This window comes from Aquila chrysaetos, chromosome 17 (genome assembly GCF_900496995.4).
Source record: "Aquila chrysaetos chrysaetos chromosome 17, bAquChr1.4, whole genome shotgun sequence".
In the NCBI taxonomy this organism is placed as follows: Eukaryota; Metazoa; Chordata; class Aves; order Accipitriformes; family Accipitridae; genus Aquila; species Aquila chrysaetos.
This window is the reverse complement of record NC_044020.1, coordinates 20,230,192-20,254,773: the sequence shown is the minus strand read 5'-3', so window position 1 is coordinate 20,254,773 and position 24,582 is coordinate 20,230,192. Positions and strand designations below refer to the sequence as shown.

Below are 24,582 nucleotides of genomic sequence, written 5' to 3'. Positions count from 1 at the left end.
GGGCAATATTAATTTTGTGGTTATACTAAGTTAGGAAACCATTTACAAGGACATCAATGGCATGGCTGTCTCACTTGCCCTGGCAGCGGTTTGTCTCGACCACTTGATGGGGCTGTTCTTGACTGTTTTTTGGCATTCCCATAAAAGCATACCCAGACACCTACACCAGCGGGATCAGCATTTTTTCTGGAAGCTGGGTCTTTCCAGCATTTTCTAGCATGGTGCCTCACACAGTTACTTGCTGGAGGTGACAGGCACGTCTGATACACGGCATGAGCATTGGCGCGTTTCTCAGCCCCGGTTCATACGGCTGGGCTCTTCTGCTCTTTGTAGCGGCAGCTAATTTCACAAGACTTGGGGAGGTCGTATGGCTGCCCGAGGTCGTATGGTTGCCCAAGGTCATCACAAAGGGGATGAAGATCCCGAGCTTGCAAATATGTGGGCTGAGTCTGAGGGTGCGTGTTTGGCACAGCTGTCAGGCAAAGCAGAGGTTCCACCACATTTCTGCTTTTCAAACACGATCTGCTTGACTTTTGACCCTTTGGCTTCTGAGAACTGTAAGTGTTGTGTGGATTTGTGGGAGGTTGAGAGGACTGAGAGAGAGCAGGAATCCTAATAATTAAGACTTGCTCCTCGGGACAAGAAGTGAAATCCGTGCCTTAGTTTGGATATGGGTGGAGCAGGATTCCCCTTGCCATAGCCAGCTGGAGAAGCATCTTCCTATCACTGCTCCTCCTGGTGTCCTTGAAGGTAACGAGGCAGGAAGAAGATCTGAGATGTGCTAACAGTTACTTGCTTCCAGGTGGTAAGACCCAAGTGCTAAATCATTCAGTTTATTAGTCAAATGCTATTTCATGGTCTTAAACGTTCTTCCTGATAAAATAAAGGCTGTTTTGATTGAACAATAAAGCTTGTGACCACGGGTATTATTCTTAACTATATATAGATGGCTTTTGGTGTTTCTTCCCATGACTGCACTGTGACTGTTTATATAATTTACCATGGCACTCTGTTAGTCATCAACGGACTGCATAGATTGTTGGTTGAGGATGTTGCCTCAAGCCAAGTGGTTAATCAAGTGGTATGGCAAATGCCAGCCTTTCTGATTAAGAGGTCTTGTCTCAGTGCAGTGCCCGTTCTGGATTGGGTCCTAGTCTGGAGTTAGAAAGGGTTTCTGCTCTATGATACTGTTTGTGTGATACAGTTTTATGATTCTGTGATACATATGCCTGAGAGAGTTTGAAAAGGGACTTTATCCTGGTTCTTAGTCCATGTTTATCAGTTCTGGTGGGACCTATTTTCTCTTCAGTAATATGTTTGTCTTCTTCAGGAGATGAGGAAAATGAGGTTCACTTTCCTCTAAGACACTGGAGTCTGGTCACAGCTAGAGACAGGATGTTGAGCAGGAGGAGCTGGCGCTCTTAGCCTTCTTGAAATCTCTTACGAGCTTGGTTAGCGTACCTTGTCCATGCATGCAGGGTTAAACCCCATCACAAACTAGGCTGGGAAAGAATCTGTCTCTGTGAGGTCCTCGGAAACTTCTGGTTCTTTGTCTTCCTCTGTAGCGCAGAGCACGCTGGCTTAAGCTCACCTGGAAAATCCACCTAATAAATTCCATGGCACCGCAGATGTATAGGTGATGCTTTTTATTTTTCTTGCAGCCATTGTATTTATAGCTTTTGATATTTTACTATAGGTCTTGTACTTTTCTTGGCTGTTTGAAGGAACTCTGTATAGACTATTATCAAATTAAAACATCAAAATGAAAGAACTAGGAAAGAATGGCTGTTTTGTGTTGTCAGGCTACACATACAGAATACGGCATTCTGGCACTTGTTTGAGGTGGACAAGCCCATTGTCTTTGAGGTCCATGAAGCAGTGAAGCCCCACTGTGGCATGTGGTTGTTCTTGGAAATATTGCTAAGTTAAAGAAGTGGGAATGTGAGTAGTGGTTCTTGAGGTGTGTCTGAGACTTGCTTCCCCACTGCTTGCTGTCTGTGGTGGCCACAGAGATGTTTTGATTGAAAAGTTGACTGCTGCACTAATGTGCAGGTACCGGTGAGCTGGTAAGTACTGAGAATGCTTCTGGTGCGCATATTTTTAAGAACCGTTTTTCATTAAAACCAGTAGGTGAGTAAAAGTAAGGAAGAAGTTGTCCCATTTTACTGCCATGCTGTTGAAATGAACAATTTTTCCCCTTCTGTGGTAATCATCAGAGACCTTGCCATACTCTTTTCATTATAAAATCTTAGGTTACACATACCCCTACAGTTGTTGTGTCACCTTCTGCCTCTGTAAAGCTGAGTGTTGACTGCAGGTGTTCCCAGGAGACTGAAAGCAAAATAAAAATGCCAAGTAATTGGTACCCCCGACTCTTAATTCAACGTGTCTTGTGCTGCAGAACATAAGCAAAATGAAAGGGAAGATCTTCAGAGAGCTGCATGCAAATTTTGACTGGTTGTGGTTTTGGAAGTAAAGGAACAAGGCGATACAGAGAATGCTTTTTAAGCTATTCTATCAAATGTCATATCTCTGTTTTAATATTTCATGTGATGTGGCTTCTTTCAGATGATCAGCTGGATTATCTGAGATCAGAGAAAAGGGAGTGATACTACTCAGCTGCAGAAAATAGGAAGAAAGTACTGCCATGGCAGGCTAGGGCACAGACACACTGATTGCAGAGCACTGGCTCTTTGCACTTGTTTCAAGATACACATCTTACAGATAGCCAGTAAGAATTATTGAGGTGGAGGTATTTTATTTATAATCAATAAGTTTAAAAGAAACTTCAAAGGAAGTTTATACAACAGTATTTTAGAATTCTTCCCATGAGATTTGTTAGATAAGACCATTAGATGTTTGTTTTCTGGACAACTTTACTATTTGTATGCTTACTACTAATAATGGAAAGACCTAATAAATTATGTATCTATGTTAAACAGCTTGCTTTTCAAACAAAGGAAATTGGCCACAACTCTAATTTCTTCTATTTTTATCTTTCTCTTAAAGGGCAACACTTTAAGGAAAATACTCCTATATCGCTACTTTAAAGGAGAATATGGAAGTGGTATGAATGGGCCTCTGTCTGCCAGCTACAGCAAAACTGCACAAGTGGGAGGTAAATCAACACAGGTCATTTAAAGAGAACAAAATTAGCAGCACAATTTTTTCTAATAGGCACATTGTAAGTGCTCCAGGGATTGAGCTGGTAAATAAATCAAACACATTCTGTAACCAGTTAGAAGAGAGGCAGTACCAAACTTTTCCTATTTTTAAGTTGCACGCACTTGTCTCATATGGCTGGTGTGCATTGGGTGGTACCGAAGCAGGGACTTTCCCCATGCCCCCCAATCAATCATACAAGGTCCAGTTGTTAACACCATTTTAATTTGCCAGTAAATCCACATCCAGAAATTCAGCAAAGCGCAAAACAGTTGAACAAAGATGTTGCTGTTTCTGGAAACAAAAAAATTTTTTGAAATTCCAGATCCTTTATTGATATGTGGAAAAAAAAAAGATCTAAGGAAAAGCTTCTCGCAAAGATACTGTTTAGGCAATGGAACAGATTTCCCTGAGAGGCTGCAGAATGTGTCAGTTCTTGTTACAACCTTACCGGGCAAGACTCTGGTGAACCTGCTCTAACTACCATGAGCAGGAAATTTGAGTAGATGATCCCTGTAGGTCCCTTATAACCTAACTTTTTGTACGATTCCATTATAGAAGCCACAGGAAGTTACTGTAGGCTGGTTTCTAAGAAACCCCAAAATAATGTATGTCATAGGAATTGAGGCAGAAGCTAGGTATTAGGCCAGGTCAAAATACTTGCCATTGCATTTTCAGCATATATTAAAGGCATGCCCAGATTTGCGGGCGTTTCCAAGTGTTACCCAACTGATCCTCCTTGACTATTTCTGTGTAGACACTGGAAATGTTTACGGTCTTAATATCCTGTACACCAGATTTTGCTCCCTAACAAACAGGAGAGTAAAGATTTACTATTTTTTAGTTCTCCCTCTAAAAAGTGTGTGTGTGCGCGTGTATACATGTATACATATACACACACATATATATATATATGTATGCCTCTGTGTGTGGCTTCATCACAAAGTCTGAACCATTTTAATCAGTTTAATCAAAGCAGTACTGACTGATTAAAGCACTACTATATTTTTCCTAGTGAAGTAGATGCAGTTACATCTGTATAAAAGTAAGTATAGTGGGAAAGATGATAATTTGTGATAATAAAAGGTGGTTGATTTAATGAGTTAATGCAATTTAACAAAATTCCTTAAAACCACACCTTTAATTTGGATTAGCTCAACTCTCTGTTCTTAAAGAACGTCATCGTGATGTTAATGGTGTAGGAGTTATATCGGTAAAAGTATTTAGCTAGAAGGTCATACACAGAACCAGAGTTGATGTACCAGTACACAGTCTTTGTATAGATTAGGCCTGAGATTGAAAAGCAGATTTAAAAGTGGTCTCAGAGCACTGACCATACATACAGTTCAGCGTATGCAGCAGTGGAATTAAAAAAGGGGTTTGGTGGACCAATCAGTGTAATTTCCAACTTCTTTGTTGTCTGAATATCATGACAGAACAGGTTCAGGGTTTTGTTTTATTTCTTATTCTTAGAGCCCAGCATTGCAGTTTCATACAAAAATCTTGTTTGTATCAAGGAGAATTTTGCCTGAAACAGAATTTCAAAATTAAATTTATTACATTGCTACTGTATGTATAAGACAAATTACTATTACTAATAGATTCATTTTCATAGACATATGTGAAACAAACACAAGTGGTATGTATTTGTCTAATTTGCAGGTGGATTTTCAGGACAAGACTCAGATAAGTCTGGGGTAACGATGTTTGATATCCAGTGCCTTCTGGATAAAGAAGGTGCATCAGAACTAGTCATAGATGTTATAGTGAACACCAAAAATGACAGAATTTTCTCAGAAGGCATTTTGCTTGGCATTGCGTTGCTTGAAGGTGGAAATACGCAAACACAGGTACTTATTTCATTTACTTATTCACATATTGATTTTCAAATGCATGTAGTCTGGAGGCAAATAAAAAGAACCTTTTTGCTGTGAGTTCTGTGAAAAGTTTATCACTACAATATGTATTGCTATAATACAAATGTAAATATGCCCTGTTATTATGCAATATCTCATAGTGTAGACTCTTCAATAGAAGAAAACATTTTTTTAGCTGTCCCTTTCTGTGTAGCACAGTGCTGCTTTTAATCTGGTCTTTGCCATATGAGCATTATCTCCAGTTATTTCATATCTCTCTTTGTAAAATTAAAATTTACAATACTTTCAAGTTTATAATAGCAATAAAATTAAGTTATTTTCTGGAAACATTTAGGGACATTTATCAAAATCTCCAAAGAGAGAAAAACTGGCCATTTGAGAAGACCAGTACCCCAGTCCATAGAAAATAACTGCTTTAAACTATGGATTCTAGTTTTTGTGAATGATATCCCTGTCACTCAACTTTAGCCAAATAAGATGATTGTTTATTCTTACTCTATGATCAGCAGAGTTCTCATAAGAGAGCAGAGATGGTATGAATCGCTCCCCACATTTCCCCATATCTCATTATTGCCTGTGAAGGCAGCCTAAATAACCAACTTACACCTCATCACAAGAGTATAGAAGTTAAATGAGAGGAATCCCATCCAGTATCTTTATTCTGTAAAAAAGATAATACAATCAGTGGCCCCTAAAGAGTGTCCAGAAAATGTTAAAGAAGGGAGATTTTGTTGCAGCTTTTTAAAATGATTTGTTAGGGGCTGTAAAAGGCTTTTACTTTAAGATAGAGTTTGTAAACTGTTGAAAATGGTACTCAGCCTGCTTGACAGTAATACTAAGGGACTGGGCTTAATAATCTAAAATGTTAATTCCAATTCTGTGGGAAGCACAAAAAATGTATATAATCTAAGATCTAATATTACACATTAGATGTTTCATGCTTCCTCTTTTGTTACATAATAACAATTACTTTTCACTGTTATTTGTAGATGGAATAGTCTAACTCTAGAATGCCTGGAGAAATGGAGAGTGTCACAAAGTAATTTAACTTCAAGTGTAATATTGTGACATTTTAAAGATTGCAAATAGCAGTGCTCACTATTTTATCCAAATTTTAAAATGTTATCATCAATCTTTGTTACCAGCCTTGTATATCACTTTGTGAAAGATCTGGTCAGGCAGTGGCCAACATTTGTTCTGTGTAAGTGAAGTAATTATTCATCATTTGTTTCACAAAAAATAGTGTATTTTTGTATTTCTTCTTCCTTAGAAGATTGATATCTAAAGAATATATTTTTTGCAGTATTCAACTTACCAGCAACTGAAGGAGCAAAAAAAGTCAGAAAAATTCTTTAAAGTCCTGTATGACCGCATGAAAGCTGCTCAGCAGGAGATACGATCAACGGTGACAGTGAACACTATTGATTTGGGGAGCAAAAAGAAAGATGATGATAGTGACCTAACCATATCTGTTCCCAAAAAGAGAGGTAAGGAAGCACCCATGTAAAAGAGGGGAGAAGTGCATTATATTCAAACCGCATGTACTGCACCACTGAGACTATGCTGCATTGGTCAATAAGCTTTAATATTAATCATTGCTAATTTGCATCTTTTGCCTGTTTTTCTCTAAATTATAGGCCTTCTCTTAAGCTGGTTACAAGGAATTAGCTTTGATGAAATCGGTGAAGCTATGCCAGTATATACCAGTAGAAGATATAGAACCATATTTTTAGAGAAGCAGAAGTAAAGGCTGCTACTAATGGGACTATTTCACAAGAGCAAGCGCAGGAACTGATTTCCCACCCTGTGGTCCTTCCATTGTTCTCATCATTTATTGTATATGGGAGAGAAATAGTAGGGCTTTTTGTTTTAATGTTCTGTTTCACTCTGGTTTGTGGTTTATTTGGAACATGCTATCCCTGCATGAATGTTGCTTTGATATTCTTTGTAAGTTGCCTAGAGGTCTTCGAAAAGTTAGGCACCAACAAAGAAAAAGTTGCATTCATTATTATTGTTTTCTTATTGTTTAATCAAACAAGGAGAAAGAGTTTAAAAAATGAAGGAAAATTATCTTCTTTTCAGTAAAGGATTCAACCCTGCATCTGAAAGAGGGTATGAAAGGACAGTTAACAGAAGCATCTTCTGCAACATCCAAGGCTTACTCTGTGTATAGAAGAGAAATGGACCCAGAAATAGATCTTATGGGCTCAGGAACAGATGCTGCAAATGCAGAAGAGAAGTCCACAGAAGAAGCAATCATGAGCCCTGCCATTGCAATCATGCAGCCAATATTGAGATTTCTTCAGCTGTTGTGCGAGAACCACAACCGAGAGCTCCAGGTAAAGCGTTTTTAAGCTGAGCTCCAAAAGAAGTATTACAGGAGCTGGAACATCATGAGGGAAACAAAACACACCTATGCCTGGCTCCTGTTACAGAATAGAGGTGTCTAAAATGTTGTTCTTCTTTTGGTCCAAGGGGTAAAATAACTCTTTTCAAGAGCCACTTGCATGTTCTGATGGAGCTCATGTTTATGTCCTCAAACATTGCTTGGGGGCCGCAGCATAGCCACGTGGAATTGAGAAGTGTCTAAATGTCCCTCTTAGTATGGTTTCTGTGCAGAAATGATGGATCACTTACCACAGGTTTGAAGACCACAGGAAGTTTCTGGGCAAAGTTTGGGTCCTGCTCTTTTCCCTAGATATTATGATTGAAGGCTTTAAGATGCTGCGTGTGTCCCTGCTATCAGGGAAATTTCCCCTGGTAGAAATTACTGTCCCCATAGCAACCTTTGCAAAATGAATTTTCTGCAAATATTTCTCAGTGCTGTGTCCAGCAGCCTCCCTTAAGGCAGTGTTGGCGGTGGTTTGAGTTAAGCTACCATTCTGCGCTGGCACTGCCAAGGAGCAGTCGTAATGTGCCACCAAACCTGCTCAGCTGTGGGGCAACAAGCTTCCAAGAGCAGGGTCGTAATAGATGGATGGGAGCAGGTATGCAGGACATATATATGACATTTAAGGCCAGTGCAGATGTTTGCAAAGTTCACTTTCCTAAGCTCTCCTTTCTCTACTGATTTAATCAGATAATAGTTCTCAACTGCTGCACTAAGGCATAATATATTTTCTACAGTGTAGTGTGCTTCAGTTCCTAAGCTACAATGGTCATATGGTTGTAAATTGTACCCTTCAATATTTTCATGAAAAAAGACTGTGTCTGACTTCACTCTAACCCTCTCTGGTTTTTTTTTGGGGGGGCGGTTGTTCTTTTCTCCATCCACCAGAATTTTTTAAGACATCAGAACAACAAAACAAATTACAACCTTGTTTGTGAGACCCTTCAGTTTTTGGACTGTATCTGTGGAAGCACGACAGGTGGGCTCGGCTTATTGGGGCTTTACATCAATGAGAGGAACGTGGCTCTTGTGAACCAGACGCTGGAAAGCTTGACCGAATATTGCCAGGGCCCATGCCATGAAAACCAGGTAGGGCTCAAATAACTTCTGGATGCAGAAGAGTATGGTATCTGTGTGCTTGTCATAAACCCTTCAGTGTTCTTAATAACATAAATTCACTTGTAACTGCTATGACTAGGCTTAACTTAAGTTTCAAGCTTTCCTTGCTTGAAGGGAAGCAATCCTTTTAAGTCAGAACTCAAAATAGACTCTTGCTGTAGTATATCTACTTACATGGAGGGTTTCCAGTCCTTTTGGAGAGAGTTTGATTTCTTATGTCAGTGGGTCTGTGGCTTAAATGTCACTTTGTGAGACTGGATTTTGAGTCACAGTTGTGGAAGTACATTACAAACGCAATCTTGTTTTCTTAATTTTCATACATTTTGCCTTTGCTGGTGTTTATATGGGTTGCTAATGTTTACTTTCCTTAATTCACATAACTGCCACAAAGTTTAACTTAATATCCTGCTATACTACCTAGCAGCATCTTTAATTATGGTATCAGTAGTGAAATGGATGAGACTAAAGACCATGCTTCTAATCTTCTGTGCCTTGCTTGATGCAGTCTTTTAAGTCATACAGCTGTGAATTTTGGTAGATGTCTCTTTAGTGCCATGCTGAGGCAGTATAGAAAGGTAAAGAATGTAGTTACATGCTGCTATATTTGATCTGAAGAGAACTGTAGTAAAGTTGTCACAGTAGATGAAATAGCAGAATTTTTACTATGGATTAGCAATGGGAAAATTGCAGTGGGCAAAATTACAGATGCAATCTATTCTTGATATTAGAAATAGCTAAAGAAATACATGCAGTATTAATGCTACGTCATTAACGTGCACAAATGAAGTGTAAAGTGCTATTATTGCCATTGCTGGTAATCAACTGCCTTTGCTTAATACTTTAAAAACAAACAAACAAAAAATCCTTCAGCGGACTAAATTTTAAACAGTCATATTTGATCCATTAATGAATAGGAAAAACATCTGTAAAAAAAGAATAATTACAGGACTGGAGATGAAAACAAATACATGTTTCAAGTTAACATGTTCTCCAACAAGTTTACTTGAGGAGCACTGGAGGAATGCTGATAGTGGAAGGGAATGATTAGTTACACTTTATTACTTAGACCTACCTGTTGGGAAGTCACTCAGGATTTGAGTTAGGCTTGTTTACACCAACTGCAAGGCTTGTTTACACCAACTGCAAGTCTAATTCAGTGTATTTCAGAGGCAAATGCTCCACACTTTTATTTTCATTTTTTCCCCCGTCTGTCTTTCTGGAAACCTTTTCCTTTCCTATTGTCCTATAAACCTGCTAGAAGAAAAAATACCACAGGCTTTTGTATAACAGACACTTGCTTACAAGGCTTAGAAGGTGCAGGACTCCAGCTGTAAAAGCGTTTGGGAAGTACCGTTGGTCATAATTACAGTTTTGAATTCCATGTCCAGAAATGTCCTTCTATGCAGGACATCCAGATGCATGTAGAAAACCTTAATCTTCACAAACAATTCATGCTATAAGGACAATATTAATGCTGGTTGCTGAGTGCAAAATAAGAACTTGAGTGTGCAGATTTGATTGTGCCTACATTCAAGCATGTCTTCTATGTCTCTGCATGTGTCTTCAGCTGAATCTGGCAGTGCTCCTGTGGGCTGCTGCCTGTAACTTGTACCACTTAGTGCCAAACCCTGCATGATTCTCTGCAAGCATGTTTTAGCTTGCACCACCATTTTTGCAGTTGTGTACTTCACTACTGGCAGTGTTGGGGTTAGTTCTGTACTACACAAGTCTCCCCCAGCATCTCTTGTGGCATGTTTTCAGGCTGCTCTGCTTTGGCTGGGAGGTTCATCGCTGCTACAAGGTCTTTCAAGTTCTGGGTCCTTGTTTTGGAAATTTGCTGATGTACATATTCTCTCTCTCCCTCCCTCTGCCTATCCTGTCTCCCTCTTTTCCTCCCTCCTTCCCTCCCTCTCCCCCCCCCCCCCAACTCCCTTCTCTTATTTTGCAGACTTGCATAGCCACCCATGAATCTAATGGGATTGATATTATAATTGCACTCATCTTGAATGACATAAACCCTCTTGGCAAATACTGCATGGACTTGGTGCTTCAGCTAAAGGTACAGTAAATGTAAATTTGTTTATTTAAATTTGAGTAATAATAGAAGGCATACCTATGCAAGAGCTCTAGGCAACCTGACATTTACTTAATCTTACCATAGCATAATATACTCAGAAGCCTTTGAAAACAAACATTGCAAATCAGCTCAGCTTCTGAATCCTTATCAGGCCCTCTACCACAGGCCTTTTGACTCACTGTTGCGTTTGGGAGTATGTCCTCAGCTTTTTAAAAAAAAATCCTATCAAATAGACACGACGTAGCTAGCATTGTAGAGTCTATATTGTGGGCATAAAATCTCACAGGGTTGATAAATAGCAACACTGTACAGACATGTAACAAGTCAGGCATTCTCTGTATATACTGAACTCTTAATAAATTACTTGAGAAGGAGATGTTGTGAAAAAAGAGTAATATATCAGATGACCTGTAATGTCAAATAAAGTTGAAAACAAGGTTAAAGTAAATTGTATTTTATTTCCCTTCTCAGTGTCCTCTGAGGAGGAGGACAAAATGTGGAGTGGGAGGGCTTGTAATTTTTTGGTGTGCTCTGTGGAGAGTTGGATAGGCTTGTAAAGTTTCTCTGGTCTGTGTGCTATTGCATGCAGAGGGGAGCTCTGCAGCTATACTATCTGCCAAGTAGTGTAGAACTTGTCAGGAGGAGCCTTGGGTTATTGCCTTTTCTTGCCTTCCGAATGAAGTATTTCCATTGCAGATGCTCTGTTTCCTCCCCCAAACCAGCAAATACTTTGTGGTATCTGCATTGCATCATATTGGCAACATTATGGATGTCTAATAAAATAATTAATATAGCTATATATCATGTACAATGAAACATTGAATCAACAGTGTTTTACACATGATTTTAATAACTGTAATTACATTTTTGAATGGCAATGTAATTGAGGCCCCCCTCAAGCAAAACACTTAAGCAGACATTTAACTTTGAACATGCAGACAGTTCTTTTGAAGTTAAAATTTCAGCCTCTGTAAAGACCTAGCGACAGTAACTCCAGTGCCATTTTGATTTGCCATTATCATGAAGCTAGCAAATGCTTGTAGAACATCTTTACTATGTAATAACCAAAAATGGAGTTTAGAGACATTGCTGCAAGGACCAGTTTGGCCCTGTTCACAGGAGGCTATATATGCCTTACTTAAATAGCAAAAATTGTAGTGAATGATACCGAAGGTTCAAACTGTGGAAATTATTCTGATTTTACAGGATCACAGAGTCATTTAGATTAGAAGGGACATCTTGAGGTCATCTTGTCCAACCACCCTGCTCAAGCAGGGTCAGCTAGAGCAGGTTTCCCAGGACCGTGTCCAGTTGAATATCTCCACAGTCGGAGACTCCATAACCCGTCTGGGCAACCTATTCCAGTTTTTGATCACTCTCACAGTAAAAAAGTGTTTTCTTGTGTTTAGACGGAATTTAATGTGTGTCTTAATTTGTGTACATTGCTTTTTGTCCTGTCACTGGGCACTGCTGAGAGGAGTCTGACTCCCTCTTCTTCATTCCCTCCCATCAGTTATTTATACACATTGATAAGATCCCTTTGAGCCCTCTCTTCTCCAGGCTGAACAGTCCCAGCTCTCGGCCGTTCCTTATATGAAAAGTGCTCCATTCCGTTAATAATCTTTGTGGCTTTTTGCTGGACTCATTCCATTAAGTCCATATCTTTCTCATACTGGGGAGCCCAGAACTGGACACAGTGCTGAGCTAGATGTGATGTCAAGAATTAGATCTAAATTAAGAAGTTACTGGTTTTTATTTTGAGTGGCAACACATCGAAATAATATAGCGCTGAGTCTACCAGCTAATGTTTAACATCGACAATCTGTCAGTGTTCATAGGCAACTCTAAAGTTGCGAATACATAAATTTGGCAATGAAAATACAGAATGCAAAGTATATAGGCCCACACACTTACACACAAGTTCAGACAGTGTTTTCAGGGAACATTGTAGGTTGAACTCATGGCCCACAACCAAAGCAAAGGCAACACAGAATTATATTTTCCCATCCCATCTTAATTTAGCTTGTTTTGCACATAGTTTGTGATGTGGTATTTAATTACATCTTCATGGATTATATTTTCCACTGGACTCCCAAATCATTTAGTGAGCAGGGTAGACACTGTTCACTGAGTGCACAGATGGCCAATGTTCTGTTCTGCCTCTTGTTATTTTGAGTATGACCCCCGGCCTTCCTTACTGACTAGTATTTAAGCCCTGGCACACAGTATGACCTCAATATCTGCCACTCTGTATAGTGGCAGGATGAAGAGACATTGTCAGTCTAAGGGTAGAGAGAGTCTAATACAAGTGTCTTTTTGGCTTTTCTCATAGCACCTTACTCTGCTGCATCTAGTTGCTTCACACATTAACTTATTTTTCAAAAATTCTTAGGAGGAGGTGAGATGTTAACTCAGGTAAAGAGAAATGAACGCCAGAATTACTTTGGGCTGTCCTGTTTGTAGCTCTGGGAACTAATTTTTTGCAGTACTAATGTGTTACGAAGAACTTTATATTGTATTTTCCAGGTAATGGACCGCTTTTCCTCATTGATATCTGGGAATGGAAATCAGATCTTAGGGTCTCAAAGCATGCAGCAAATGAGGAACAAGTAGTGAAATGAGCATCTCAATGACAGGTGCAAGTGATTAGAGAGAAAAAATACTGGAGGACATGCCTGCCTGCTGTGATTCTAGGCTATGGCATGCCACTTTTGCTGAGTCAGTAGCAAGAAGCTGGCTGTTGATGACACAAAGTCCTACCCACCTTTTACCTTTCGTCACTCCCTGAAAGCTGCAGCAGACTTCTCTCCATCCCCAGCATTGTCTGCACTGGGAAATAGCTTCAAAGTCCTCCTCACCCATAAGCAAGTAGACTGGTGCCTTTCTTCACTCTTTCCTCCCCTTCCTTCTCAAGCTACCTCACAGCCTGTCTTGCCCCCTTCCCTCCTCCTCAGTTTAAGATCCTACTGATGCTGCCACAACTGACTTGTAAGGGAAAACTGCAGCAGAAAAAGCAGCATCCAGTTCCTCAGAGCAGCATCCTGCCAGGTGTCTTAAAATGCTATCCTTTCCCTCCACCTGGCCTCATTGATTGTGCAGGTTAAACTTTTGCAATGTAGGTTGCAAGGTAAAGAGTCTGATTAGACCTTTCCAATAGATGATGCTGGTTTGATTCTGGAGCAAAAGGAAAGGGGAGCTATGGAAAAATTGATACGGAGTCCCGTTCTCCTTTAGCCAGTCCCAGTCTGGTCTTTTCTTCTCTTCTCATCCATTGTTCTTTGTCCTTATCTCATCCTTGTGTTGGCAAGCCCAGTCCCCTCTCTCCTGGCTTCTCACTCAGCTCCCAATATCCTCTCCCAGAAGGTCCTAGTTACCCTGTCATATATAAATCCTCATTCTATTCATCCACCCTCCTTTCATCTTCTTCCTTCTGCTGCTGACTTCTAATCCTACAGTCCTCCAACTGGAAATGTTCACACCTCAGCTTGACGCAGCCCTGAGCAACCTGCTTTGAGCAGGGGGTTGGACTGCTTGAAAGATCAGTCCAAAGGAGACCCTCAAATGCGGGGTTTTGTGATCCAACTTGCATGATTTTGTTGTGATTCTGTGCCCACCAAGAAGAAACTCTGAGGACTTTTAGCTGTGGAATTCCAGCAGGTTTCCACAGTATAGTATTCAAATCATAATTTTAAAAAAAGGCTTATGAGTTGGACAAATTTGGCTGGGATTCCCTGGGGACTACAACTTGCATGATTGTGTTATCTTGGCCTCTAGTGCTCCAGATTTTCAGCTCTGCTATCAAAACCTGGAGATACAAAGGCTGCTTAAAACAGAACTTGCTTGAATATGCAGAAACATCTTTGGTTTTGCCTCAGTCCCAAAAGCAGCTGAACCCTCTTCCTCCAAGATTGTCCATACTAATTGTCCAAGGCATACCCTTGCGGCAAGAAATTTCAGTTTGAATTGCTGACGTCTGGCAATAAGCAGCTGAGAAAGAGGTTTTATGGTGGGTTGAGAGTTTTACTGGCCCCTAGCTGTATCGTGGGACTGTGGTCTACTTCCAAGTATTCACACAGCTTGGTCTGTAGGAGAGGATGATGGTGAGATGCTGTGGCAGGTGAACCAAGGCAACCATGCTCTGCCAGAAAGCAGTCAAACCTCTGAAACCATTCTTCCTCTCCTGTTCACTGCATCTGATTTAACTGGAAGTCGGACAGGTCTGAAGTCTAAGGCACTACTGGGTTACTGCGGCTAAAGCTCATGCTATTTAATCCTTGGGAGAGGTCTGAGTGAAAAGCAGCCAGTTGACAAAGTAAAGAATATCTTTATACGTTCCCCCTGGAATATTTGGTAGTGAAACAAAATTCCAGGAATGTAGGAAAACAGTTTATTTTGTAGCCTTTCAAATAATAACCAATTGGACTTTATAAAAACCAAAGGGGAAGGAAACTTGCCTGCATGATGAAACCTTTCATGTAATACATTTTCTAATTACTTCTGTTGAGTATTGTTTTAATAGAAAGCCATGGCAAAAATTGCTAGGTGGGCAATAAGAAAAGGAAACGGGATTTCGTTTCTTGTGCACAGCATAGAACAAAGCTCTGTATTTAAGTCGAGTATTTTTCAATATTTGAAATACTTCTTCCAATATAGCATGCAGGGTTAGTTAACCTTACAGTACACTGACATGAAAATGGGAGAAAAACCCTATTAAATATGTCAGGAAAATAAAAGATGTGAGTAGTTTAAAATCTTATCCGCTAAAAATGTGGTCCTCGTAATCTCAATTAAAACAAATGCAAGGGTCGTTAATCCATGAAATAGATTTTTAAATTTGCATTAACTTGGTTTTGTATCTCTAGAACAATGCCTCCAAGCTTTTGCTGGCTATTATGGAAAGCAGGCATGACAGTGAGAATGCGGAAAGAATCCTTTTCAACATGAGACCAAGGGAACTGGTGAGAAAACTTCTGAATATTCATAAATCTTTTGGCTGAAAAAAAATCATCATTAAAACATTTTTAAAATGATCTGCATCTAAGCTGAAAAGTGTTGGCAGCATATAGTGACACAATGTATCAGGATAGTACTAATTCACAAAAAGTACTTTAAAAGGATCAAGCATGCATGATTTCAGTCTTTACGACTTCATTATTTTTATCCGTTCCAAGCACTTTTCTGTAATTGTTTCCTAACTAAATTATCATATTCTGGTAGACTGTCTTCAAGTACACTTTGTCAGCGGCTGGGAAATTAAGCTTGTACAGTTTGTGAAACAGTGCTAACAGAAGTGTGTGTGTAGACATGTAATATGTACATGGTATGTATGTATGTTGTATGTTACACATATGTCTCATGAGCAAACAGTTACAAGCAGTTGTTGCTGTATTTTGGAACAGCCGTGACACTTGTGTAGGTCTCCAGGAATTTTAAATAGATTGTAAGTCTGGAGAAATTGTTTCCAATCCAATTGGCCATGTAACAGCATTGACTGAAAAACCTGTTTTGTGGGGAGATCTGTGGGCATCAGGCCCTGCACGTGGGCAGAGCTCAGTCGCCTGCTGGTTTCAGGGCGTCTTCGCCATGGTGGCATGTCAGCGTGATGAGGCCACCCCTAAGGTACAACTACAGGATCAGGCCCTGGGTGGGGAACAGAGGATTTCGCCCCATTGGTCCTGTAAGAGGCTTTTGAATATTTTGGAGTTACCCCAGCGCCCTGCCCAGATCTGTATCTTCCTTTTCTTTTTGGCTTACTGTTTTTTTTGTGTTAAACTGGTTGGAGAATGCTGCGTGACGTTGCAGCCGGCTCTAGCCAGAGAGGGATCATGGCTGCACTCTTAAGTGCCACGGGACTCTGCCTGTGGTATCTGTAGATCTGTCTTTAAAAGCATTTGTGGAAACACCTGTTCAGAAAGACTCAGCGTCCCTGTTCCTTTCTCATGGTTGCAGAAGTTTTCCTGATGAGAAGTGTAGCAGTTTGGAGCTTCATAAATATTTCAAGCTCGTCTTTATTCAGAAAGTGTTTCTCAGACTGCTCCCTCTTCTTGCAGGACTGCAGGGCACCCACCCAGGCCTGAGCTGAACAAAGCGAGCGCGTTCAAACACAGCGTTCGGTGCTTTTTCCCGAAGCGTGGCAGTTATTTCATCTCTCCTCGGTTGGGTTTGTGTTACAGGTGGATGTGATGAAGAATGCATATAACCAAGGCCTCGAATGTGACCATGAGGAGGAGAATGGAGATGATGGCATCTCCCCAAAAGATGTTGGCCATAATATCTATATTTTGGCACATCAGGTATGTCTTCTCTGTTATGTGACTGCTTCCAGAAAAGCATTAAGTGGTTAAATGCCACACAAAACCTGTCTGTTCAAAAAAGGGAGTCTTCCCTTCTTGTGATTTCTGGCTTATGTTTGTGTACAACATGACTTTATCTGGAAAGTTGCTGAGAGCAGGACAAGTGAGCAGTCTCACTGTATGAGTAGGCTCTCTGCAGGATTTGGTAGGCTCTGTTAGTGTGAAGTAACAGCGTAGAGCAAAGCAGTTAATGCATACTTAGCTTTGTCTTCTTTTAGCATTAAGAGCTCATTCATATCAATCAAATCCTAAATCAAGTTATCATTATTGGTGTATTTAAATAGTAGCTTCAATTGTGATACCAAGTGAACTTGAATTGAGAAGATTCATATTATTTTAGGTATGTTAATTAGCTAATAAGAATAGTTAGACCTTTTGACTGTTTTGTTCTTTTGAATTATCTTGTAGTGCCCTCAAGCTTTTTCTGATCACTTTTGCTTCTCTACTGGTAAAGGTAAAATGGACCCTGAAGGTATATTAATTCTTCAGAGCAGTTGTTATCAAAAATAGTTTATTTTTCATTGTGTTAAGAGTATTGAAAAGATTTTTTAAATTAAGTAAAGACCACGGGTTTTTTATTATATCATAATGATATATGTCATATAAGGGCCAAATTTTTTAAAAAATTTTTTTAGTAAGTAAGAAGAAATAAACAGATAGGGATAGGGAGTGTTCCACATTGATTATACTTATTAAGTGTTGTTAGGAATTGAATACTCAATGGAAAAAGAAAAGAAAGCAATCTATAGTTACACTGGTATTATGCAATGTTTCTTTCAAGCAAGGAATGGAAAAACAGTTACTGAATTATGCTTGCGTGCTTGCAACACATTTAAATAAGTCTTGTTATTATGTTGTTGTTATGGATGACCATGTTCCACTCTTGCACTGCATGTACATAAGATACCCACCAAAGATGATAGAATTTTTAGAAAGTTTCTGTAGCACCTTACGTTGTATGACTATTTACTCCTTGAAAATTTTAATGCCTGCCAAATCGAAATGTTGGAATTTTATGTCTTCTGCCTACAGTTTGTGTTACGTGACTTAACGGGGTTTGTGACAATGGAAAATAAATTTGGGGGAGTAGAATATAGGTCTAAAACTATATATTAAGTGACTGCTGGGGTCATTTTACCAGAGAGGTCACTGCCAAAGGTACACTAGCTAGCTGAGGTGTAGATTAAGCTCTGTCCCTAGACACACGTGCAGGGTGCTGGGGAGGCCCGTGAAGCCACTCCACAGATATTCCAAATGCCTGATCTGTAGTCAGGATTTTGGTTGCATAAGGCTCATGGCAGCAATTTACTGAGCTCCTTCCTGTTCTGTAGAATTAAGTGGCATGATTGGCTCTGCATGCTGTGAAAATATCCTTCTTTTTTTAAAAAATGGACTGTTTTCCTCTTCTTGCATTTCTGTAACACAGTACATGTGTCTGTTTACAATAGCTTTGTACCCGTGTGAAGCCCCATACCAAAACAAAGCAATGGAAGGGCAGGCAGTCTGGGGCCTTTCTCTCTCCTTCGCTAATGAAAAGCTATGATTCTTGGCACAGGACTGCTGATCTTTGACCCCAAACTCTTTCCATGTGTGCCCTTTCACTTGCGCTGGGATGGGCAGGATACGAGCATGGTCCCTCCTCAGTAAGGCCATTGTTGCCGGGTTCCTTTGCTGGCTCCGCTCTCCAAACACCCTCTTGCACTTTGCTATGTCAAAGTGGCTTTTTGGTGGCTGGGCCTTCCACTCAGCCTAGCTGACCTGATTTACATAATAATTCTTTGCTGCGCTCCTTACAGTTTCACAGTTCATCTGACTTATTTTTTCTACAACCAGTGTAGCTCCTCAGTCACTTTCCTGATGCTTGTGACCACTTGCTCTAGTTACAGCTTTTTGGCCCCTCTGTAACAGCAAAATAAAGACCAAGAGTTCCTCTTTTTGCTGTTACAGCCCTCAAACACAGACAGTTTATTTTGGGGAGCTCAGACTTTCAGTTTTTGTCGTTGCAGTCTTCAGGGCGATGGTGGGTTCTGCATTTTGCCACCACTACATCCTTCCTTGCTCTTCCTGTGGTTGATTTTACCAGAAGCAAAAGGCATTCTTGTAAATGTTTGACCCACAGTGCATAGAAAGTTATAAATATGTCACAAGCAAGGCTGAGATTTCTGTTGCTGAATCTCCTTTACAGCCTCCCAACCCCTAGCCCAAATGCAAACGCAGGCACACGTATGGAAGTGCATGTGCACACTTGTACATCACACACAGACACACAGAGGTGTGTGGGCACAGCAGCCTGCGACACGATGGTAAGACGCTGACTGTTTAATATGCCATAACATGACAGTTATCATGTCTCTTCCACATGTTTCTCTGTCCTCTCTTTTCTTTCCTTTATTTCTTCATCTTCCTCCAGCCTGCCACGTGCCATAGCTGTGCTGCTTCCCCTGCACTGACTCCAGACTGTCTGGACACTGCTGCTCCTCACTTTTCCCGTTCGACGTATTATGAGCAGAGAGGAGAAGGGAGCACCCCTGAGAGAAAGCAGAACTAACTTATCCATGAAGAACTACCCTCGCTGCACCCCCACTCTGCAGCCTGGCTTTAGGGTAGGGGCTCCTTCCAGATGTAGCTCTTCTACAGCTTGTGGAGGAGTGACACAAACTGGTGCTTGAGGTCACATCCTGGAAAAATAAGCCTATTATTGCTAGAAAGAGAGCGTTCACAATTCTCTTGAAAATCCATGGAGGAGATTCTGGGGTTTTTTTGTCTTGTTCAAATGTCATGCTCAGAGCCAAGCCTTGAACTTGAGATTGCTAATTTCTTACAGTAGTCTTGGGTGAATGCCAGTGGTATGTTATGGATAGTTCCATCAGCTCTTATACCTATTCTTTTCAAGCCTCAGTCAAAATAAATTGGTGTGGTGTTTCTATTGCTGTCCTTTTAAAAGATTGTGTTAAAGCAGGCTATGCTTTTTTTTGCGAGGTTAGTAAGGCTGTCCACAAAGAGACTTCATCTTGATGTGATGTCTCTGTAGAGATTACAAAAGCTTTTGACATAGTAGCACAAAAAATTTCATACTTACTCACTTCTTATGTGCAGAAGCATTAGTGTAGGAGAATCAAGTTTTTAAATGGCTACCCAAAAAAAAGGAATCATAAAAGGCTAAAGAAATCCTCTGGCTTTTCAGATGACTGCTTGAGCTTTCTACCTGTTAGTTATAACAAGGTATTTCAGTAGTTTGTAAACTTAAAAAACTTTCTTGGAGTTAGTAGTATTTCTGTGAGGTTCATGACCCCTTTATATTTACTATGAAGTGAAATAAGGCACTGGTTATAACCACAGGATCCTGTAGTTTGCATGCATGTATATATGTGCTTCTGTTAACAGAAAATACTTTGGAGTGTGTCTCTGTGTTTTTCAGCTAGATGCAAACTGTCTAAATCAGGCATGAAGCCCAAGCTAATACGCTGTACCTTTCAGCAGGGGCTTTATTCATGAGGCTCAGAAGAACGTGAAATAACTTTACATAGCTTCTAGTCAGCTTGCAGCTTGGGAAGAATGCACTTTCATCTGCCTGTAGGGCTGTGTACACGTGTCCTTGATCTAGAAGGATACAAGTGGGTAGGGAGTAGAGAAGCAAATTGTAATGCTGTAATAAAATTTTCAAATTTTCAATGCCTTGTGACTTCCTCCATCTGGTTCCCAAAGCTGTTCCAGGAGTATAGGGGTACTGGCATAGCATGTCACCCCTTTCATGATGCATGTTCTGTGCTCTCAGGCTAGCAAAATGTTTACTCAGCTGCTCCATTTTAAGCGTATGTTTAAATGCCTTGCTGGAGAGGGAGCGTAGGTCTTGGAATTCCACAATGCCTTTGTAACCTCCAGGTAAATAGAAGGTTGTTTGGGGGGGTTTTTTATGAGGTTTAGCTAAAAACTTATTTAAATCCCAATGGAGTACCAAACCTACTTATATTTATATAATTTACTGGTGGCACCAAGACTTAATGAAAAATCACTTCCTCCATGCCATGAGGTTAGAAGAAATTAACACTGCTTGGTATCAATGCAGGTATGCAGCATAAATGAAGACAAGCTCGAACCAGGCTATCTTCTGATAGACTAACACAGTTGGAAGTGTTCTTCCATTTATAAGTTCTTAAAATAAACCAAGGGAAAAGAGGTAGGATTTGCTTACTTGCTATCACTTACAATAGGTGAATTGTAAGGTTCTTGCTGCAGGTACTAGTAAGCATACTGTAGCAATTAGACATCACAAGTAAGTCATACTCCTTCCTCTCTGGTGCTAATTTTAAATGGACTGAGCAAAATAAGTCATTCAGCCTTATGTATTTGTTAATATATTAATAGGAAAATCAAGATTTCTGTATCAAACTTGGCAAGCTTTATCAAACTAATGTCTTACTGCCATGTTTAGTTCATGAAGTTGCTGCCATTAGTGTACACACATGAAGACTATTTGCTAACTAGGCAATTAAAATGGTAATAATTGATGGCATGGATTTATAGTTTGGGAGTAGGGGTACACTACAGGCTTTTTAAAAGTTACTATTTTTGACATTTGAAATAGGACAGGTTTGATAATGAGACTTGGATATGATACATTCATTAAGTAGAAACTAAAGTCAGTTTTAAAAAATTCAGCTGTCCAAATATGTAAAATTCTAAGAAGCTCAAAGCCTTTTGTTCCTGTGGGTTTCTGTTTAGCATGTCATTCTATATCCTTCATCAGATTTGAGTAAAGCAACGGCTGGGACCACCTTTATTTTCCACATCAATGCTGTGGCTAGAACTGCGGGTTCTGGGACTCTTATACGCTACAGCAGAACAAATAAATGACAATAAAAGTAGTGGTTTCAGAAATTTTTAAAGAATTAATCTTCCTTTTTGTAGGATTTCAGAGCAGTTAAAAGCTTTTGTTAATTTTGTTTCCCCCTCTCATAAAGTAGGTAGTATCACCCAGTGTTACAGGTGAAGACAGCAAGCCAGAAGCAGTTATAGACAGCAAGTCATTAGCTGTCATGGGAAGCAAATACAGCTTGCTTGGTCCCCAGTGCTTTGCTTTAACTGCTACATTGGGTTTCGTCCTATGCTCACTCGATCCCAGCTACCTTACTAATGAGGAAAATTGGCATTTATCAGGTGTTACAGTTGAGAAGTGCGTAACCACTGAGCACATTAGTACTCCAAGAGTCTTTTAAAGAAATGATGCTAACATATATTTTTCAAGTAAGCTTTTCTGTGCTGCTAATATTATAGATTGTTAAGGCAAGAGGAGCTTTCATAAGATAATGTCTACAAGTGTGTGAGGGAGGTATTGTAAGGCTTAAGGTTTTTTGTGGGTAGTTATTTTTGGTGGTGTAGCTTGGAGCAGCTGCTGGCTTTCCTTCACTTAGATGTATTTTAACATTTAGACAGATGAACTCGGACCTTGGTCCTTCTTTTCCCTTGTGTTTTTGTGTGTGTCCATAAAATAAAATACATTTACTAAAACACATACTATAAAGTAAATGTGAATTCTTGTACCCATCCATTTGTCTTGACCCGCATATAGTTCAAGTCAGGTCAAGGGATGCCATGGCAAGACCTTCCTTAAAATGATGGGTGCAGATTTTCCATGATTTAATGTATGGCGAACACGAGAAGTAGCACTGTGAATGTGTGCCTCCAAATGTGAGATAGGATCATTGTATGTAACTTGTCCTTTAGTATGAGAATCCAAAGCTTTCCCAACTGGCTGGGTTGTCCCAGGTAGACAAAACAGTATTCTGTGTGAAGTAAGTGTGACTGTGGTCAGGGGTAAATTTGGGGTGAATTTGACTGTTTAAAAAGAAATGTTGATGAAAAAGGAAGAAATTAATTACTTAATACTGTGCATTGACAAGCACCTTCTATAAGGCACAGCAAAGAAACACCTGGAAGGCTATTTAGGATAGGGAATGGGTGGAACCAGTTACAACCCCTAGCAGTCTGCAGTGAGCATTAACTGGCTGAAATGATAATATCAGGGTTATACCATGGAAAAGAAGTGAACAGAAGCCAAGTGGAAAAGTCTTGCAAGAACACCTTTACCCTCGGTGGTGGTGTTGCCGTTACTGGCCTGTAACATTTGCCTAAAAGAGATCTCCCTGTCCTTGTGGGTGCTCTAAAAAGATAGGCTTAGCCTCATCCAGCTGGGAAGCAGCTTTCAGCTCCAGCAAGGATCCTCCCAAAGAGCTGAGATCTGGGGACCACACTGGTTCACACTGGTGAATTTTTAAGGTTGCTGACCTCTTTCTGCCCATCCTCTGCCTCAGGTAGATGCTTTGCTCAAAAATGGAGCTGTGGCCCATTAGTCCCATAAGTGTCTGTCTTTACAAAACATTAAGTTGTGCCTAGGTTCTGCTGACAAAGATTTTGAGCTGATTCTGTTCCGTGAATTAAATGGCTTGGTTCATTTGAATTTTTATACATCTCTGACTGGAACACTCTAAAAAAGTGGTGTCTTTAGTGTATGAGAATAGGATTTTGGAAAAAAGACCCACATACAAAAAAGTCTGAGCTTGTCTGGCGTAAATGGATGTACTGTACCAGAATCACTGGTTATATTGAGTGAAAACATAGACCAGTCACATTTTGTGTAGCGATGACCATTTTCAAATTTTGCAGCTGATGTGAGCAAGCAGCAATTGGCAGGTATTATTGGAGATTGTCTTCCCAAGCATCTGATGGCAAACGGAGAAAAATACTATACATGCTTAAATGAACAGGATTACTTTTTGAGGCCAGAAGATCATCAAATCTATCCTTTAGGATAAACCTGTCCTTCAGGATGAATAGCTGTGAGTTTGTGCAATAAGTATGCTCCCTTTCTGCAGGTTGGGTATAATTTTTCGAGCTAAAGGATGTTTTTTGCAAGGCTTTGCTGAGGTTTGCAGTTTTGGGTTTTTTTTTTTGTTTCTCTCTCCTTAACAGAGAAGCTCTTGCTGATAGCAATGCCAAAACAAAGGGCTAATGGGGACCAGTCCCAGGAACTGTGACTGTCAGGGGACTCGTATCCTTGGCTGCCAGACCTGAAACTTCTTATAGAACTTTTATGCTCCACATGTTGTTTTGTAGTTATCATCCTGATGAGACAGGCTATGGCATCAAAATGACACCGGCTAATTAAATGTCAGCAGAATCAGAAGCTGTTGCAAGGCTTTTACACTTAGATTGCCAAGATTGAAACAGAAGCCAATGACGCACATCACCCTCCTTGCGGCTCATTAGGATGGTATATAACTCTACCTTCAGCCAGCTACAGTATAGAGAGACGGTATGGAGGCTGCCACAAGGGCTTGACACTAATGAGCACCTGAAAGATTAAACAAATGTCTGTGGCTGCTGTTAGGTCTCAGGTTAAAACCTTGGCAACTTGTGCTTCGTTGTTAGGTCTCAGGTTAAAACCTTGGCAACTTGTCCTTCGACGTTTCTTTTTCTCCCCTTCTCCTTGGAAGCATTCACCTCAGAATCCTGTCGTGACTTTGATAGGGATCTACATGGGGACCTCTGTTTTCCCTCTGGTGTCTTGTTGACTTAGGCTGCTAAGAGCTGCTAGGATTCAGGCTA

General features: G+C 40.2%; 1 protein-coding gene across 9 annotated transcripts in view; it reads left to right on the top strand.

Moving 5' to 3' along the window:
* ITPR2 (inositol 1,4,5-trisphosphate receptor type 2) overlaps positions 1–24,582 on the top strand; it is a 273,890-nt gene that overhangs the window by 185,375 nt on the left and 63,933 nt on the right. For all 9 annotated transcript variants that reach the window (XM_041118187.1, XM_041118189.1, XM_041118188.1 and 6 more), the window contains 8 exons: positions 3,010–3,118; positions 4,825–5,012; positions 6,343–6,526; positions 7,122–7,378; positions 8,317–8,517; positions 10,496–10,606; positions 15,487–15,582; positions 16,798–16,917. In XM_041118187.1, coding sequence (XP_040974121.1) covers positions 3,010–3,118; positions 4,825–5,012; positions 6,343–6,526; positions 7,122–7,378; positions 8,317–8,517; positions 10,496–10,606; positions 15,487–15,582; positions 16,798–16,917 — 1,266 coding nt within the window. The remainder of the gene's footprint in view (positions 1–3,009; positions 3,119–4,824; positions 5,013–6,342; positions 6,527–7,121; positions 7,379–8,316; positions 8,518–10,495; positions 10,607–15,486; positions 15,583–16,797; positions 16,918–24,582) is intronic.